General features: G+C 41.8%; 1 protein-coding gene across 2 annotated transcripts in view; it reads left to right on the top strand.

The window, feature by feature from the left end:
* Positions 1–3,664: 3,664 nt before the first annotated feature.
* nectin3b (nectin cell adhesion molecule 3b) overlaps positions 3,665–19,030 on the top strand; it is a 30,340-nt gene continuing 14,974 nt past the window's right edge. For both annotated transcript variants that reach the window (XM_072375502.1, XM_072375501.1), the window contains exons 1-5: positions 3,665–3,796; positions 12,703–13,050; positions 14,254–14,553; positions 15,582–15,699; positions 16,067–16,218. In XM_072375502.1, the coding sequence (XP_072231603.1) occupies positions 3,721–3,796; positions 12,703–13,050; positions 14,254–14,553; positions 15,582–15,699; positions 16,067–16,218 (994 nt within the window). In that variant the 5' untranslated portion in view covers positions 3,665–3,720. The remainder of the gene's footprint in view (positions 3,797–12,702; positions 13,051–14,253; positions 14,554–15,581; positions 15,700–16,066; positions 16,219–19,030) is intronic.

Genomic DNA, 19,030 nt, shown 5'->3' with positions numbered 1-19,030 from the left:
ACCATCAGTTTCGATGCATATTTAATTAACACATACATTAGAAGAAATATCTACACGCCAGTTTCAAAACTTCTGACAAAAATAGCTCACACATCTCACCTTGTGCAAAATACCATAAAATCTGAGGATTTGTGGCTATCTTTATCCTGAGCTCATATCTGTATGTTTGCCAGGTTACAACCCCCATGTTGTTGATGTTGAAAACATCAAGATGATTTTACTAAATGTGGTGAAGTTCTATCAACACTAATGGCAGATTCATTCTGAATCCCCATGTGAAGAGTTCATATTTCAGCCAGCAGATGTCACCTTTGACTTGTGAATAGTTCTGAATGGTAGAAACTGTGGCTCCAGCTGCAGCTCTTGAAAGGTATTCTAGTGTGTAAGCATGTGGCTCAAGTCGTACTGAAGATACACGTTCAACAGTTGGTTGCAACGAATTATATTATTAATGAGATCCCTGGCCCCTTCTTTTTCCCATAGTGCCGATGGATACTCATGTTGGAAAAAGGACTGAGACAGAGTGCAGAGAGTGCAGAACAATTTATGTGAGCAAACAGGGAGAGAGGTGCTGACCGGCAGAATAAAGGAAGTGTCTGAGCAGGAGGTGGACTAATTTAAGCAATCTTTACTCCACCACAATCCTGAATCCCTCTCAATACCTCTCTGGCCTCCGTGAAAGAGCACTTGAAAGGTTGAAAAACATTCCAGAGTGAGAAATTACCTGGTGACCGAGAGCCGCTTTGGTTCAGAATACGAGTAGGGGGGGAAAGGTTGTTATCATGATAACAAAACCCTTCACATCCTCAACCAAGGCAGTGAACTCCGTGGTTTCAGTTTGGTAACGGCAACTTTCTTTGCAGCCACATTTTTACATTTGATAACAGAGGATATACAGTTTGCCAGCTCCGCCGCTGCATTGTGGTATTTCAGTGTAAAAACAAGGAGTGCATCCAGAAAAGAGCCTGAAGCCCAAACAAGAGATGGTACAGAAACAGAGAAGACTTGCCTTTTTGTGTTATATTGCTCGTACATTCAATGAATGACAACACACTTCATGAAGTATCCTTGTTAAATTTGTACAACCAAATTGTTATGTATGATCAAGGTGCTTATTTGGTCTATGTCTGTCACAAGTTCAAGATGTTTCTATAAGAAACAAGCTTTAAAATGCAAAAAGAAAAAGAACCAATGAAATAAAGCGTAAGAATATAAAAAAGAAAAAAGCATTCTGTGTGGCAGCAGAAAGATGGATGGGTAGATCTACAGCTCCCTGAAAAGGCCTTGAGGAGAAGTTGGAGGGGGATTAAGCTCAAATTCCAATATAGAAGAAGCCCCTAAATCAAATTATCCAGTCTTTTCACAAGCTCTTCTTCCACCCTCAGCTCCGATTCTTAGAACATATGGCAACGTGTTACTTTCATGTTGATGCACTGCCCAATGCATTTTCCTGACTTTCAAAATAGATCCAACAAGATTTAATGCTCACATACACATGGTTGTGCACAAATGTTTCACCTGCAGATGACTGGGGTGGCTGGAGCAACTCAATCCCTGACAGTCAAATTAAAGCACTGTCCTGGTTAGCGCTTTGTCCCCAGTAAGGGTGGGTGCGGGCCCCCACCTCCCTCCACCATCCCACACACTGAACTGGGAATAGCAACCTGAGCTGCATGCTGTATGTCTGTGCCATCGAGAGGCAGCTAGAGAAAACAGAAACAAATTTAACTTTATTTGCAGCGATTGACTAAGATCACAGAGTTAGTGCTACTGTTACAGATAGCAAATGCAATCACCATAAAAGTCTGACTCCTACAACATATTATCCATATTTCCAGCTATAACTTTGTTTTTTCTATTTCTTATTTCTGTACTGCAGACAGGTGGATGTAATAACATTTTAAAAGTCCTATTTTAGGTGATTAAGAGTCAGAATTTTGGAAACTAAATTAATGCTGATCATGTCATTATAATATCAACTATAGGCCAAATACTATGACAATTCAATAATGAATTAGAGGATTGGTGTGGATACATGTCCCATTGTAGCTGCATGATTCAGGATTTTTTAAATCTATATAAAAAAATGCTTACAGATAAATGATCTGTGGGTGTGGGGAAAGTTTGTGGAATGGAAAGATTAAGTGTTGCTGTCATCCAGCACTATATGATGCACATTAAAGCAAGAGTAGCTGATCTGGCAACAGGCCAAGTGGGGATGCCAATATTGAAAGAGATCTACAAAAGGCAGGCCTAAAGTTTGCCAAAACTTCTATTTGTTTGTATGTAAGCTGCAGTCTTTGTGGGGTGATGTTGAATGGATAGAGGAAGACAAAGAAGAGCCCTTTTGGAATGCAGAGCATTTTAGTTTATAGGGTGAAAAATTAGGCTAACGAGGAAATAAACAACTGACCTGTACTAAAACGCGTTTGAGGTCATATCGTGCAGTGCGACTGCTTTACTGCCTGTGGTACTGCATGTCATGAATAAATTGATGTAATGATAAATCAGAAAATTACCATAGCCTTTAGAGTGAAGTGTGCAACCTTGTGTCAGAGAGCTATGAGTGAGGAGGAGGTACTGGCTCCTTAAGGTGCAAAATACACATTCAACAGCACAAAAAAGGGAAATTAGGGGTGTTTTTAAACTGACCAGCTATAAGCCATGACCTAAGTCCCATTGAAAACCTTTGACATCTTTCACTGCACACACAAAGGACTCCAGCCAAATAAAAAGAGCTTAGAGCGCCAGAGACAGCTATCAGACAGGTGAGAGAAGCTTCAAGATGGCAACAAGAAACTGATGGTAAAGGTTGTGCAACAACATTGGGGAAGGGTGTCAGTATCAATGTGTGATGCATTTAATTTAATTATTATTAAGTATTCTATTTTGGTTACCTTATATGATTTTTTTCTACACTTTTTAAAGGTATTTTTATACATATTTTTCTTTTACTTTCATTGCATCTTAATGTACATGTTTCTGTGCTTTTATTACATATTGCTTGTTTCCTTTTAATTCTGGCAGGAGGACCCGTGACTTAAAGATAAATTGTATTTCTGATTCTGATTCTTGAAAGTGAAATTTAATCTTTTAAAGTATTCTGATTTTAGCTCTGAATAAATTCCTAATTCTGTACTTAATGTGTGCCAATCATTCTGGCCAGCAATGAATGCTTGCGCCAGCTGTCTAGCAAAAGAAAAATCCTCCCGCAATTACAAAATACATAAGACGGCCCCGTCAGCAATGTAAATGTATCTTGTATTTTTTTCTTTGATAATAAGCCGCTTTCAATCACATTTTATTAAATGTTTGTTCTATTCGTTCAAACCCTGTTGGCAGACAGAGAAAAAAAAAGAAAAATGACTCTAAAACAGCTCTAAAACATGAACATGTATTTTCACAGAGACAACAAAGAGGCCTGTAAAGTAAGAATGATATGATGAATCAATATATATGTCGAGTTATCAACAAAGATGACGTAATGTGTATACTAATGGATCACTCCTTCGCGGGGAGGTTCCTGTAGAACCGTGACCGGTGCCCGTTTGCTCGCATTGTCAGGTGTGCCCCGTGTCTCCCCGCTCGGTGCGGAGCAGATGGTACAGTCCACATGCAGTTCGGAGTTGTTGCTGAGGAGGTTCCACTGTCCAGCACTGTTCAAATTGGCATGCAGCCTACGCTTTGCCAGAGGAGCAGGAGACTGCACTACTTTTGAAAATGTTACCGTCTTCTCAACGGAATTACCTCGGGCAGAGCAAGGTTGCAATATATCACCTCTTGTGCATTATTTCAGGTGAGTCCCGTTTTTTTGCGGGAGTTTTATTTGTTCCACCAAACGTTGAGACAGAAGTTTTGAGGGGGAGCCGACTGTCTCGCGCATCATACAGAAGCCTCAACGAACGAGTTGTAAAAGAGCTAACGCCGCGTGATTTAAGTTGCGATTCTAGCAAGTTTAGCTAGTATCATTTAAAGCCCAAAACTTGCATATAAGTTTGGTTAAGCATCTTTGATCATGTAGCAAACGGGAGCAACCACCACGGCTGACGGTGCGACCCGAGGCTGTCATAGAAACAGTCCACAGAAGACGCCGAGGAGCGCAGGCAGTGATGATCAGTCATATTAACCGTTACTCAGCCAACACTGAGGTAACTTAGGATTCAAGGGCAGCCATATTAGTTCCAGACACGTTTATTGTAAAGTAACACCATTGTGTGATGGCGCGACGCCACCTGCTTTTAAGAAAGTGTAGAGGAACTTAGATTGGTGCCATCAGAGAAGACAATGCTAATTCAGCCTCCCCTCCACCCACTCACCCCGTCAGGATGAGGGTCAGCCACCATGTGCCTGCTGTGCAGCCTGAGCTCATTATGGTTTAATCAAAGAGAGGCCAGTTCACTAACTCCACCCTCAAACACGCCAACTTTGTGTCCATTGTTGCGTTGCTGTGGCGTTGAATTAAAACCTAAACATTGTTTTTCTTTTGCTGCTCTAACTCTTGAAACTGGCCTCTTATTTGCCCCCAGGGTTGAAAAGAAATCGGACAATACATGGCACAGCAGTGATATGTGATTAGCTTAAAGCTTGTCTGTGCAAACTGTTCAATAAGTCACCGGAATCTTCTTAATTGTACCTTATATAGTGATTCACAAAACCACCTATATTAAAAAAAAAAAAAAACTAAACTCTGAACGGAATACATTAAAATATGTAAATCACCTTTGATTAAATTTTTATGGTCTCCACAGATAATGAAAGTTAAGTGTCATTTCTCAGGCCAGACTCATTTTTCCCCTCCACACTCATCAATTGATTAGAAATAAATGCAGTTAAATGCCAAATTATTAGCTCCATAACCATATATCTCATGAAACGGAGAGCACACCCCAGTTTCTTTTTGATCAACTGAGGGAGAAGCTCTTGTTTTTTGCTCTTTGATTCGCCTTTACATGAGACATCAGAGGACCCAAATATTTTGTTGCCACATACATTATTAATCTAGTGCGTGTTCTTCCTTTGAGAAGAGCTCTGAGTCCACTCTGGAGCTGTTAAGAGTTCAAGTTAAGGAGCAAAGACAGGTGTCCATTTGTGTCGGTTCAGCTTTAGTTCGCTGTACATTTCAGTGAGGGTTTTGACCTTCTGGTTTTGTTTAATGCAAAGCAGATGCACATACCCTTTGAAATAGTAATATGAAGGCTTTAAAGGGGAGCAAATGCTTTTGTTTTCCCTTACATTGTCCTTTCTTTTTCTTTTTTTTTCCTTACCCAAATACACCACATTTAATTAAAATTGCATTCATTATATTTCTTGCCTCAAGGTATGAGGCACAAATAGATTCTTTGCTACCTAGATGATGCCATAATTCTGAAAAAAGATTGTAGCTAATATGTGTTTTAGTGGTACTTGCAGAGCCAGACACTGCTATAGACACTTTAGGCCTGGGGATACCCATATCTGGTCCTCGAGGACCGCTGCCCTGCAGGTTTTGGATGTTTCCCTGCTTCAGCACACCTCATTCAGAAAAATGCATCATTAGCAGGCTTGTGCAGAACTTTGAAGAGATCCATTTCTTCAGAATCAGGTGTGTTGAAGCAGGGAAACGTCTAAAACCTGCAGGACAGTGGCCCTCGATGTCCGGATGTGGGTATCCCTGCCTTAGGCACTGGAGAGGTTGGATAGATAACAACATGTGGGATAGCAGCAAGTGCAGGTGCAGCAACAGGCCTGCTGGAGATAAAATGCAGTAATGTATGAAGATGATCGGGGACTTGTATCTATTCGATATTATAAACACGAAATCTTAAGCCAAAGACATCCACTGTGCACTGATTTGAACTATACCTGCATGCCAAAGGATCAGTGAGAAAGTTAGAAGCAACAGCGTGTTGAAAGGCAGGATGGAAGAATGAAACAACGTGACTTCATGCTGCTGAGATCGCTGCTTAATTAGAAAAAACTGTAATGCAAACGTTGATCCAAAGCCACGGTGTTGGTTCATCTTTATTATCTTCAAATAGCACTTCACTGCGTGTTTCATTGAGACTTTAAACACTTTAACAGGATTTTTCTGTTCATTAAAACAAAAAAATATACTTTAGTTTAATAGAGCATATAGACAATTCCTTTGATATATCTTAACCGCTTTCCATGAGTGTGCTCATTAGCTCTTCCTTCTCATTTGTGAGGAAGCCTGCATGGTTTTCTTCCAACAATAATCTTTTGATTTTTCTCCTTCTGTGCTGTGCCTGTTTGTGCTGTGCTTTCCTGTGTGTCTCGGTGTTGTTTCACTGCTCTTTCTCCTCTGTTTTGTGTCACTCGGTGTGTGTGTGTGTGTTGTACTTCCCCTTTACATGATATTGTGACTCCAGAGCTGCTCTGTGTGTTTCCACCTCACATCTCTGGATCTGTGGAGAAAGAAGAAGGTGGGAAGAAAAAGTAACTGTGTGCATCGGTTTTTCCAGCAGAAACCAATTCTTGACGAACTTGATTTTCTTTCTTACCGACATGACCACGTTCTGCTTCTTCTTGAGTTTTTGTCTCCGGTTAGGGACCACCGCTCTGTTTTTTTGCTGCTCATTCTAGCGCGTTCTAACTCGTTCCGAGCTAGTTTTTAGAAATGCTCACGATTCATGTTTTCCAGTCTGCGACATCTTCCAAATTTGATTAAAAGACGCTCGACAGTTGGCTGGAGGAATGGGCATTAAAAATGCTTCTTTGGGGGAATAGCCACTGATGGACTGTAGCGGATCGATTTTAAGAAAGTCTTCGTAAACACACATTTGATAAGCTGATTGGGATGAGATGCGACTTTGAAACCACTGTTCAGTCCTTTCCCGTCTTGCTCAGCGCATCTGGCTCTGCCGCTTCCATCTTAACACCTTTACCACTTATACTCGTATTTCCGCTTTTAACAAGACAAGCTGCCCTCTAGCAAGATAACACATATTAATGCACTTACTGCCACGTAAGTGGTGCATGCGAAGGTAATATTGACTAAAGTGAGACTGTGTAGCAGAGAATCCCCAAGGAACAGTGTGTCCTTGATGCAGAGAAATGTCTAATCTGTTTTCTGCTCGGTTTCTAAAAGACACCTTTTTTTTTCTTTTGTTATAAGCTCTGCACCAACTTAATACAGTTTATTTTTCTTTGGATATCAAATGGGAATCACTGTTGCTATGTCAAGATCGGCTGCATGTAACATCAAATGGACTTTTCTCTTACTCTCATCACTCTTTTTACTTTGAGTTGGATAAAATGAGGGCGCAGTTATGTAAGGTTGTCATCACGTCACCAATAAAAATTTAATTCAGTTGCCATACCTTCCACCACACATTCAGCGCAGGGGAAATTCTGCTTTACTTTGTCACACCAAGCTGCTGTTCTTGGCATCTGTGATCTTACAGGAAGTAACAGAATGGGTCTTTTTGTGCTTATTGTTCAGCCGTAGCCACCTGGGTTTTGTTGTGGCACTTCTATGCATCCGTTAATTAGCTTTACCTGCTTTATGCTGCTCGGCGTGGCAGTGAGCTGCAGCCTATCCCAGCTAACGTGGGGCAGGAGGCATGGTCCATCATAGAAGGGTCTGGTATTTTACATTTTTAAAGACAACAGAAACACTGTTGGATTAAAATTGAATCGCTGCAGACCAGCTGGCTCTGGCTATGTTAGGATAAGCTAGCTGCCACTCTTTCCTTTTTAAGAAGCCTCAGACCTGAGTTCACACATGGGTTAATGGACAATGATTAATTGCTATCAGTGGTTACGACTGAATGTTGGCTGGTCGGTCTTTTCCACTGTGCATCAGAGTAAACATTGTCAAGCCCCCTCTTAAAGAAAGTGGTTCAAAGCGTTTTTGGAAAGAAAAAAAGTCATTCTGGAAAATTGACCTGTTTGAACTTTCTCAAATGAAGTGACTTTTATTTGTGCACTTCTCACATCTAAAGAATTGAAGAGCTATTTGATTTATTTATAATGGACGTCTGTGTTCCCACAACAATGGGAAGCGTCATAGCGTTCGCATATTGTGGTTTACTTTTCTGTAAGCTCCGTATGCCCACAGGCCACAGCTGTTTAACTTAGGATGCTGAGGGACTCTCATTAATTGTTGTAACACAAAAAGAGGACTAAGCTGCCATTCTTGGTTATTCTTTGCAAACAAAGGTTTGGCACCAGCTGAGTCGCACGAGTCGGCGGAAGAAAATTCTTGTGGCTAGTGGGAGAATAAAGCTGGGGAATAAACCCTTATAGCGGTTAGTCCTCATTCTGCCTAGAAAATGTTAATTATGTGCGCAGCAGATAAGTGTACAAATAAATAGAGCAGAACAGAGTGATGAGGCAGTGGTTTGAACTGTCATGCTTGTGCTCTGATTGGCTGGTGCCTCCAGTGCACTGCTAATGCTTTCTGCAGCATAGACAACTCGGTGGTTTCCTCTCTGCTCCTCACTCCACTTCCATCAGAACTTCCTGAAACCCCCCCCTCGCAGTACCAGTTGGTCACATATCTTGTCGATTGTGCCCAAAAAGATGCCGACATCATTGAACACCCGAAGCTAACAGATGAGTCAGACGATTTGTTGTTGTAGAGTAAGAGAACTGTTTCGTCCAAAGTCGGCTAACGGCTTTATTTGTTACTAAACCATTTGTGTGTAAAATCCAAGAGACTTTTAAACACTGCTTCTCTGACTATTTGCTGTCAGGATTTTCCTATGTAGTTCCCTCCATTGTTGTTGCAATTTAAATAAGATTAGCCAAGAGATTACCGTGGTATTCACTGCGTCGGACTGATAGTTGATAGATCACAAGATGCACTACGGTCTGATTTAATCTGTTTATACAACATAAAGCAGTTTTTCAATCTGAATGGAGCACTGACGTTTGAATGTTCCCCTACTGTCAAACAGATTTTCAAACTACTTGAATGTCTGCAGGCGCAACCGCACACTTCTACTGAGCCACCAAACTAGACTGAGATGCTTGATGCTTGTATGAGTGTTAAATAGACCCACAATATATCTTTTAAGCACTGACGTTGTGTTTTATTAAAAAGAGCAGATCAGCAAGAAATGGGAGGAAAGAAAAAAAATGAGTTGAGATGAGTGCATGGGAACCCTTCTGCTAAATTGTGCTCATGAGGCCTCTGCTTGTACAGGACTCCTCGCAGTGTTTTCTGCTGGACCCACTGTGCTTTTCTCCCTGCAAACGAGGAGCTGATGGATGGCACCTTCCTCTTTCATTGCATGTTCCACTGCTCTCGTTGAGAGATCACCACACTGAGCAGGTGCATCTCTGCTGCTTATCTCTGAGAGAGGGCCACAGTTCTGCTGTGAACCTCCAGCTTCAGACAGTCCTTAATTTCACGTTTAATTTCTGTTAAGGGGCACTTCCCTGGAAAATTATCCTGATTGTAGAATGATTAATTAACGTCCAAATCAACTTTTATGTCCTCTTGTGGAAATTCTTAAGACAACTTCTGCAAAGTTAACTATTTAACACAGTGTCACTTTAACATTATTAAGTTCGAGTTTTACACATCTGGCGGGGGATTTTAATCAACTCTCATACAGATATTTGGAAATTATGCATAAAATTATGCTGTTCTTGGCCATACTGACACAAAAAAATTATCTTGCATGATATTCTCGAAATATAACATTTTCTAAAATGCAATAAAAACAATTTTTACGGAATAAAACATCCTGCGACCCGGACTTGGATTAAGCGGGTACAGAAATCGATGGATGGATGGAATAAAGCATTAATATCCAGTCTTTTCCTTGAAGGCACAAATTAAAACAACCCAAAACCCAACAAAAGTGTGTAACGTGGACAGATTTTTAAATTAGCAGCTGAAGCACGCTTCCTGGTTTTATGGAGCTTCTGGGCTCAACGTTCAGTGTGAAGACGAAGGGTGGAGCGACGGTCATCAGCGGACTTTGCCTAATCTACCCTGAACCTTGGAGCTAAATAAGAATACAACAGACTCCGGGCTTAAATTATTTATTAGTTCTGGTTCCTGTTGGTTGGAATGAAGCTAAGTTTTCTCTCATTCTAAATCAGTCTGGTATCTATTACCCCTAAACCTGGTCTCATCTGGACACTTCATGCTCCCCTCAGTTGAGACAAAACCAACCATTGTTCAACCTTTGGAAACATTCTGCCTCTTTCTCTGTGTGAGATCATCGTACATGTGCACGGATGACATCTTTAAGTTGCTTCAATGGCAATTTTTGTCAGATTTAGTAGAGCGGCGCCACGTTGAGGAACTGTGTCGAATGACCGTAAATTGGCCGTTTAGTAAGTAAATAAAACAGAAAGATTTGTGAATGAGAGCAGCTTTATAGGGAGTTAGGCTGTAATAGCTGTATTATTTTTGTTTTTCACCTAAAATGTAAAAAAAGATGCAACTTTGCAGCATGTTCGTGGGGAACGCCGGAGTCCATTCGAGTCTAGTTGAATGCAGGAGGGCTTCGATCCCCAGCAGAGTAATCTCTGTGTGCCAGTTTGGTTTTGAGAAGCTCAGTTTTTGTGCGTTTTTAAAAAATTTTTAGTCTGACTAATGTGTTTTGCACGTGTTTTAAAAAATCACGTTGTGGTCGGACAAACTCAATGATTCCTTTTTCCCCGAGTGTCATGTTAAACGTTCCTGCTGAGTGCAGCAAACTCCTTCGAGCTGTCAAAGCAGCTTCTGGTCAGAACTTTAAGAATAAAGACGGAGGGAAAACAGAGTGTAGAGTTTATCTATTAGGTGAACTGTGGAGGTTTGTATCCAAGCAGTGACCTGCCGTGCACAGCTAATCATGTCATGCATGTTCATCTAAATCTGCAGGGAGAATCAACATTTTCAGGGTATTTTTACTCCGTAAGATCAGTCGATGATCATGACGTCATCTTTTTTCCAGGCCGTTTTCACATAATTAGGCTCTATTCCAACGACAATAAATCTAGGAAAATAGACATCGGTTCTTAATATTTTTGAGGTAGGAAGGAAGAGAAATTTCCACCCACAGTGCCAATATTTGAGGACACTGCCTTTTTAGAAGAAGATTGGTCAGAGACGGAGTTGTTTCTGGCAAAGCAACAATAGAATAGTTGAAGTCAGTTGCCAAGCAGTGCAGCAGATTTTGATTTGTGATGATGTCTTCCTCCTGGCATCTTGTTACAATTAGTGATTTTAGTTGCAGACCTTTACAGTCCTGTAGTGTTGCATTTACTTTTGAAGTCTGTAATGTAATTCCTGTGTTTTCTGTGTACGGGAATCCTGAGGATGTTTCCTTTGCCCCCCCCCCCCCTCTCTCGCTCTCTCTCTCTGTGATGATGGCATCATCGTGTTTGAATGTTGCTTCTCCCTCATTTTCTTTTTGTTCTTTGACCTTCTGCTGTGTAGCATTCAGCTTTTGCTTTCGAGACTTACATTTCTGACAAGTGTAGGTAACAGGGTGCAGGGGTTAGTTATATTTGGACAGAAGACATACACACAGCCTGCTTATAATTCCTGAATCCAGGTCAGTAGGAGGGAGACTTTCTTCATTATTGAGAACACTTAGTTGCACAGTAAGCTGTGTATTGTTTGTTTCAGGGCCATTGCTTGCTGTAGTGGTGTAAGGCTTTGATTCCAGTTTAATACCAACAGATGTCAGATGGCGCTGTGCATGTAAAGATATGAAATGGATTTCAGCATCTGACATCAGAAATGCCCTTTTCTTACCGCTGCTGTCGGTGTTCTTGATCTTTATTCCCTATCACATAAACGACTGAAAATCTACGTGTGACATATGTTTCTCCTTCATATTCTCTTAGAACTCAATTCAGTACTCAAATTAGGTTGTTTTAAACCTTGAATACTGAATAGCGGCACCAGACGGCAGTGTGATCAAATAAGAAATCATGCTGGTGCAGGAGGGGGGGGGGGGCAACGTACTTGGTGTTCACTGCTTGGAGAAGGCCTTTTTTTTTTTTTTTTTTTTTTAAAGGGGGGGGGGCAGCAAGTGCTCGGGTTTGAAATGCTTGAACTACTGCTGCTGTAACTGTTGATTTAGTTGGTTCAGCCCGGTTTTCTAAAGGTTTGGACGCTCTGTAATGGGAGTAGAAATGGAAATTAAACAGTCAGCAAATTCTTTAATTGAATATGGCACTAAGAAAACAAACTCAGGAAACCCCCTGCCAGAAGTCTGTAACGGCATCAGTTGTTGATGGTTGTGGAACTACAGAAGCATCGTCTTGTGATGCAGAATGTGATTTGACATCATCTTGCTAAAATAAGCGAGGTGTTCCCTGAAAAGGCTGTCGTCTGCAGGGCCAACCCCTGCACAGTGTGTTCAACATTAATGAGACCACACAGTTGAGGAAATTGTGCCATGTGCTCCAATAAGTCTCCATACGATCCCAGATGATTGTATGCAGATAAAAGGTTGGATGGTTGCTTTCCTCTTTCGCCTGGAGGACACATTATCCAGGTCTGTGTTCACACAGCAACTTGCAGGTTAGTGAGCTGAAATAACCCATAAACCCCAGAATGAATGGATTTAGCTTCCTGATTCCTAGCTTTAACCATCAAAATAATCATTGTGGCTGTTTAATGACTCAATGTGACAAAGTCCTAAGTGTTGTCTCATGTCTCCAGTTTAAGAAATTGATCAAATCGAGTCGTTTGCCTGTGAAGGCTGTGAATGTTGACTACATTTCTGTTTTGCGTGTCCCCGGCAGGTGCATGGTGCAGTCAGGTGGTCGTGCCTAAAAGGGTGAGTGCCGTTCTGGGGAAGAATGTGACGCTGGAGTGCAGGGTGGAGGTTGGCACCAACCTGACTCTTACTCAGAGTTCCTGGGAGCGCCGTCTACCTTCAGGCTCCGTCACTGTGGCTGTGTACAACCCAGAGTTTGGCACCTCCATTCCTCCGGAGTATATCAATCGCCTGTATTTTCGCTCGCCTTCTTCTCACGATGCCACCATTGTACTGGAAAATGTGGGATTTTCTGATATCGGGATCTATACCTGTAAGGTGGCTACGTTTCCTCTGGGAAACACTCAGGCCTCCACTACTGTCAATGTTCTTGGTAAGTATGTTTGTGTGTATTTAGTATGTTTCACTTTGGTCCAGCTTAGAATTAAAGGTGTGAAACATCCCATGGATTTTATGAAAATGGTCCAAAAAGAGGGCTTCCGCAACCTTTTGAAAGGGAAATAGACCCTCTCACCTCAGCGGTCACTGTAAATGGAGTTTCCACGTCCCACAGAACAGCTCACAATGTTTTCCTCTTTGTCGGCAAAGGGGTCGATTTCATGTTCAAAGTAGCCTCGAGCGTTGCACTTGAAGTTTGTGCTGCTGGTAGGAAATGGAATGATATTTCCATTTACCACATTAATTCAGATGTTTACAGCCCCCCCACTAACCGTTTACCCGTATATAAATTAATCGATGTCAAGTTTACTGTGAAGTGTGGGTGATGACAATAGGTTGTAGGTCGTGAAGTGTATTGTAACACCAAACTTTATTATATTAAATGGATGGACTTTAACAACATAAAGTTTGGTTCAGATCATTTGGGTGCAGGGTTTGGGTATCAAAACACCTTTAGTCTTCTTGAGTCGCCTTTTAATTGTTTAAAATTGCACTAATTGTTTGAGTTTTTTGATAATGGAAACATTAACAATCTCTTTAGTTGTTGAGCAGGGCAGTTTAGTTTGAATCCATTTCAGCTTGGATTAGATATTTATATTTGTCTATGTTGTTATGACTGATGTTACCCGGCAAAATGTTTAAGTAAAAGCACTGATTACTTAATGATACTTTTCTATGTAAATTGCTCAAAAGATAATAGAATTTGTTTTTTTTGGGGTTTTTTTCATGGGCCCTGTTTTCTTCAGTTTCTTCTCTGCAATTCAGTGGAAAGTTCCCAAAATAAGGAGGAAAGGAAAACAGATTTTGCCACAGCAGAAAACACCAGTTTAGTCAGCGTCTACTGGCTGTCTTCGTATTGGAGAGCCCTTTGTTTCATTTGTATGCAACAGCAGATTTCAGGGCTGTGTTCTCAATTTGCTGAGGGAATTACCCATTTTTATTTGGATCGGATGTTGCCACTGCCCAGTCAGACATGACATGTTCTGTCATTGTGGCTCCAGCTGCAAATGATGGGTTGAACTGAGTTGAAGTGATGAGAATGTGGTTATTAATGCAGGAAAAAACAGAAATGTCATGTTAACCTTTCAAAAACTACAATTATCTCTGTAAAATTGACCTTTTCTCTCTTTATTAACAGTGGAGCCAAAAGTATACGTGTCTGCTGGCTCAACTGCCCTCATCGACGGTGGCAATGAAACTGTGGTGGCCATCTGTATCGCAGAGCGAGCTCGGCCCCCCGCTGAGGTGTCATGGGAGTCCAACCTTTTTGGCAAGTCAGAAGTCCAGCTATTTGATGACGTCAATGGCACGACCAGCACCCAAGTACGCTACATCTGGCAGCCCACACGCCATGTTCAGGGCCACGAACTGACCTGTGTCGTCCGCCACCCAGCTCTGCAGAGTGACTTCAGGATTCCCTACCAGCTCAACGTGCAGTGTAGGGGACTTTATTGAAAATGTATTTTACTTCACCAGTTTACCTTTGAAAACAGCTGACTTGACAAACAAAAGAGAATATTTGTGTACAGGCTCCTTAGATGTGTTGACTGCGGTTGCATTAAAATATGAAAGAGTTAAAATGACTCCTTTTAAATCAAACAAATGCAAACCAGCAGAAAAGCTAGAGTTTTATAAATGGCATCCAAAATGATGTCATGGTTTTGGAAATGTGTCGATGATGTGGAATTAAGTTGTCACAACTATCATAACATTCATGTCTTCTGAATGATGGTGATCCATGGTGGCTGCTGGGAAGACGGGTCTGTGGTCCATGACTGACCTCGGCTGTAGTTCGTATGCTGCACCGTCCGTTTTCACACATGAAAAACAGAGATGTTCGGAGTATGTGTGGACGGTTTGATTCGGTCTTTTTCCACAGTTTCTGTTCACATAAGCGCATCACAGCGGGAGGCTTTCTACAGGAGATTTACTCTCCCAGCTGGAAATGTGAGGGAATAGGTGTGGGGGGGGAACAAGTGACTAAAGTGAGCGGGAGGCACCGCGTAATGCAAAACAGAGCACTGCATGCATCTGTACGTGTACACAGTAACGGGGAGTGAGGGGAAAGCAGTATACAGGTCAGCAGAGGACAAACTCTCTCCAGCTCTCACTCGCACAACAACATTAAATGCTCTGGAATATTTGCTGACACCGTTCATACATTGTTTCACACGCTGATGTTCCGGAGGTTTTACTCTGGGGATTATGCAAGAAGTCCGGAGCAGGTATTGCAGACATTTCTCACATGCCACCACTGATGTTTGTGTGTGAAAGCGGCTTCAGAGGTGGGATTTATTGCATGTGTGCACCCTGGGTTCTCTACCAGGATTGTAAATACAATGAGAATATTTTTCACATTTACCTTGTGAAACCATGTGTTGAACTGCTTAAACACAGCAGCAAATGCTTGAATGCTGTTTGCTGATGTTTCTTGCCATTTTATAGTCTTTGTTTTCCTCTTTACAGTTGCTCCTGATATCTCAGTTGTGGGATACGATGGCGACTGGTATGTGGGCCGGGAAAATGTTCAGATGACATGCAAAGCCAATGCAAACCCTCCAGCTCATCACTTCAGATGGATCAGGTCTGTGTATTCTAGTTTCAGTCTCATCTTTAGCTGAAATTGTCCCCATCAGACCACTACGGTACCCAGGAGTAGTTAAAGTTATACCATCTTCAAAGGTTTGGGCGAAACTGCTTCACAAAACTTTTGCAATTTAAGTTTCGGGGTGATTTTTAATGACAAACTTGGCAAAATTAACCAAAGTAGGCCTAAACAGAAGGTGAGCAATTGAATAGTTGCGTTAGTTTTGCCATTCAAGTCTTTTACTTGTCCAAAATCATTGAAATGATTGTATGAAGTTGTAATATTTTCCATTAATTCTACATAAGATGTCGCATGTGTCTGAGTGATCGTCTGAGAATCCAGCTCTGTCTTTTGTGTATCCCAGATTGGACAGTGAAATGCCAGAAGGGGTGGAAATAATAAACAGCACTTTGCTCTTCCTGCGTCCCCTCCAGCGGAATGACTCCGGTGTTTACAGGTGTGAGGTTGCCAATGACATCAACCTCCGCAGCCGTGATGTGCGCATTCTCATACAAGGTGAGCAAAGTGTACGCACCGGAACACGGCTGACTCCGGTTGCCTTCTCTTCCCTTAGGAAGCGCTGTGCATGCTGGCACGTCATCGAGGGTATCGCTGCCGTGACATTGTCCTTCAAGCTGAAATGTGACACTGTATGACTCTCAGCCATTGTGTACACACTGAGTCCTATCGAGCCGTCACCCACGGTACAGTGCGCTCGCACTGATGTTGGTTTTGGTTGTAATTGCATGCTGATTAGCTTTGATTAACATAAGGTCTCCAGATGTTTAAACGGGGTATTCCTGGGCCAAACGGCTGCCAGTATTTAAGGCCCCTTTACACCAGTGCACTGCCTCTGCTCTGCTCTGCTCTGCTGGCTTTTTGTCCAAGTATGTCACGTCTCTGATGTAAATGATGAGCATGCTCCTCTGGTTTCACAAAATGCCTCTTGCCTGTGGAAACTCTCTTCTTGGTTGAAGTTCTGACTATGATGTGTGTTTGTGTGTTTTGTTTTTATATCTTTCTTGCCTTCTTTTATGTGCTTTTTTTATTTTTTTGCATGTGTCATGCAGTAAGAGGCAAAAGCCTGCAGCCTCACTGTGAGATGATGTCCCAGATTCATAAAACATTAACTAGTCCTTTTCAACTCCTATTTATTATTTATCATCCATATTTCATTTTCCTTTGAGAGGACCTGTATGGGTGTGCACGAGTTGATACATGCGGGTGCGCCTTTCATTGTATGCGTTGTTGTGGATGTGCTCCCATCAGTTCATTGCCTCTGCATGTAGTTGTACATTTTATACACTTGGAGACTTCATGTTTCAGATCTATAGCTGTGAATCTTTGCCTCACATCTGGCCCTGTACTGAGGTTAAAGTAGCAGCGCAATCTTGCAGCGCCATTAGAGCTTTTCAACTGAGATTCTTTCCATTGCTGTAGCTGCTTATGATTATAGCCTCTGGCTTGTCTGTTTGTGGGTATAACCACTAACCCACTTCATTTCAAGGCTGATGTTCTTCTCATGGTGTAGTGAAAAATAAGGTCACAGAAATAAGTGCTTCTACATGCACTGATTGGGCACATAGGTGCAAAGAACGACCCCTGGTTGCCAAAATGATGAGTTGAACTATTGAAATTCTTTTAAAGTTTTTAATCCATGTCGGCTCCCAGTCCTGTGATTTTTGTACAAGGTGTGTTTATGAATCTTTGAGTTCATCAGGAGCCTTTGGTTTGTTATTAAAGTACAACTGAGGGGAAAAAACAAAAAGAAAACGGTCTTTGGGTGCATTAAGAAACACAATTTCTAGTTCAAAATGACTTTGAATAAGATTGAGGTTATTTTGTTGTGGACATATGAGAAAAAAATCCTACTTAAAGAATCCATAGGAGTCGGGCTTTAACGACTTGTTGCATTATTTCCAGATTAAGGACTCAAATGAAAACCTTTTTTCTATGTCTCTCTATTTTTTTAACTGATATTTTCCCTCCGTTAGTTTGAAAGAAAATAATTGATTTAGAGAAATTCCTTCGATTGCTAAAGTAATCGTGCTGGGCCAGTAGGTAATGATGACATCTACATTAAAAACACCTCGAAATGCAAGACAGAACTTTTTGAGCATGTGCCGTAAGATTAATCCCCTTTATGGGCTACTTCAGAACCGAAAGCTCATTGGTTCACCTCAATGTATCCAAAACTCTTTGATCGAGTCCGATACCAGCCTAACTAAAGCTAGCCAGCAATGGAGAAATGTGTACGTAGCCGCCATTGTTGTGATGGTTTTCAAAGTATGTGCATCACACGTGGAAATGGTGGTAAATAGGCTGAGACATCAGCATTCCCCCAAAGGCCCGTTTGCCGTCTACTCGGGGATTTAAAAGTGTAAAAGCTCAGTTTTTTTTAACTAAAAGCTCTTTGCTTGTGAACAGGGCGTTGCTCTTTTATTGCCTGCGCAAATTACCACGAAGGAGGGTGTTGGTTTAATCCTTAATCAGTCGATTGAAAACACTGCATCAGTCTGAATTAAGGGATATTCAGGTTAAAACGGGTTTGTTGCCGTGCCACCATCTTGTTTGGATCGCAGGAGAAATTCAAATGTGGTGAGTTTCTGTTCGTCCCTGTGTTGCAGGAGCCCCCACCCCCACCCTGCTGCCAGCAGTGTTCTCATTATGTTAGTAACAGTGGCACCAACTGGAAGATGGAGAGAAGATGTAGAGCTACAGCTTAGTGTACGTTACTACAAGGATGCTGGTTTTGAGTTTGTAGTGAAATGCACAGTTTAAGTGAACATCGGTTCAATCATTGTTTTTATTTGGGGTATAGTTTCAGTTTGTGCATATATGTAAATATATGTTGTAAAGGTCTTTACTTTGCCATGGGCTTGTTGTCTAATAATAATTAGCCTTGTACAAGTTGGGTACAAGCATGGCGGTAATGTTTAAGTAGCAGACATGGCTATGGCCCCGGTTCTCTGGTCGCCCACCCTCCGTCACTCTCTTCGGGGCTTCAGTGTAGCAGACACCCGCCATCTGCCACAGCAGGCCTGTGTCTGCAATCGGGTTGTTGCATTTTAACAACCTCGAGCCGGATAACGGTGCTCCCAGTGGACTGAGCAGAGGGAAATCAGCAGACTTGACTTTAAGCGTGCACATAAACCGTGTACAAGCCCACCCCCCAGAATCTCGAGCTCGACTTGCTGCTCGTTGGATGTGCGCCTCAGGCTGCCCAACTCTCCTTCCTCTTCATCCCTTTCAGTGTAAACGTAAAGTTAAAAGTCGGAGGCCCTCAGTGCTCCATTGAAAGTTGTGAAAATGAAGGTGAAAGTTTTAC

This window comes from Leuresthes tenuis, unplaced genomic scaffold, assembly GCF_036924035.1.
Source record: "Leuresthes tenuis unplaced genomic scaffold, fLeuTen1.0.hap1 SCAF_21, whole genome shotgun sequence".
Classification (NCBI taxonomy): Eukaryota; Metazoa; Chordata; class Actinopteri; order Atheriniformes; family Atherinopsidae; genus Leuresthes; species Leuresthes tenuis.
The sequence above is the reverse complement of the archived record's forward strand: the minus strand, read 5'-3'. Positions and strand labels throughout refer to the sequence as shown.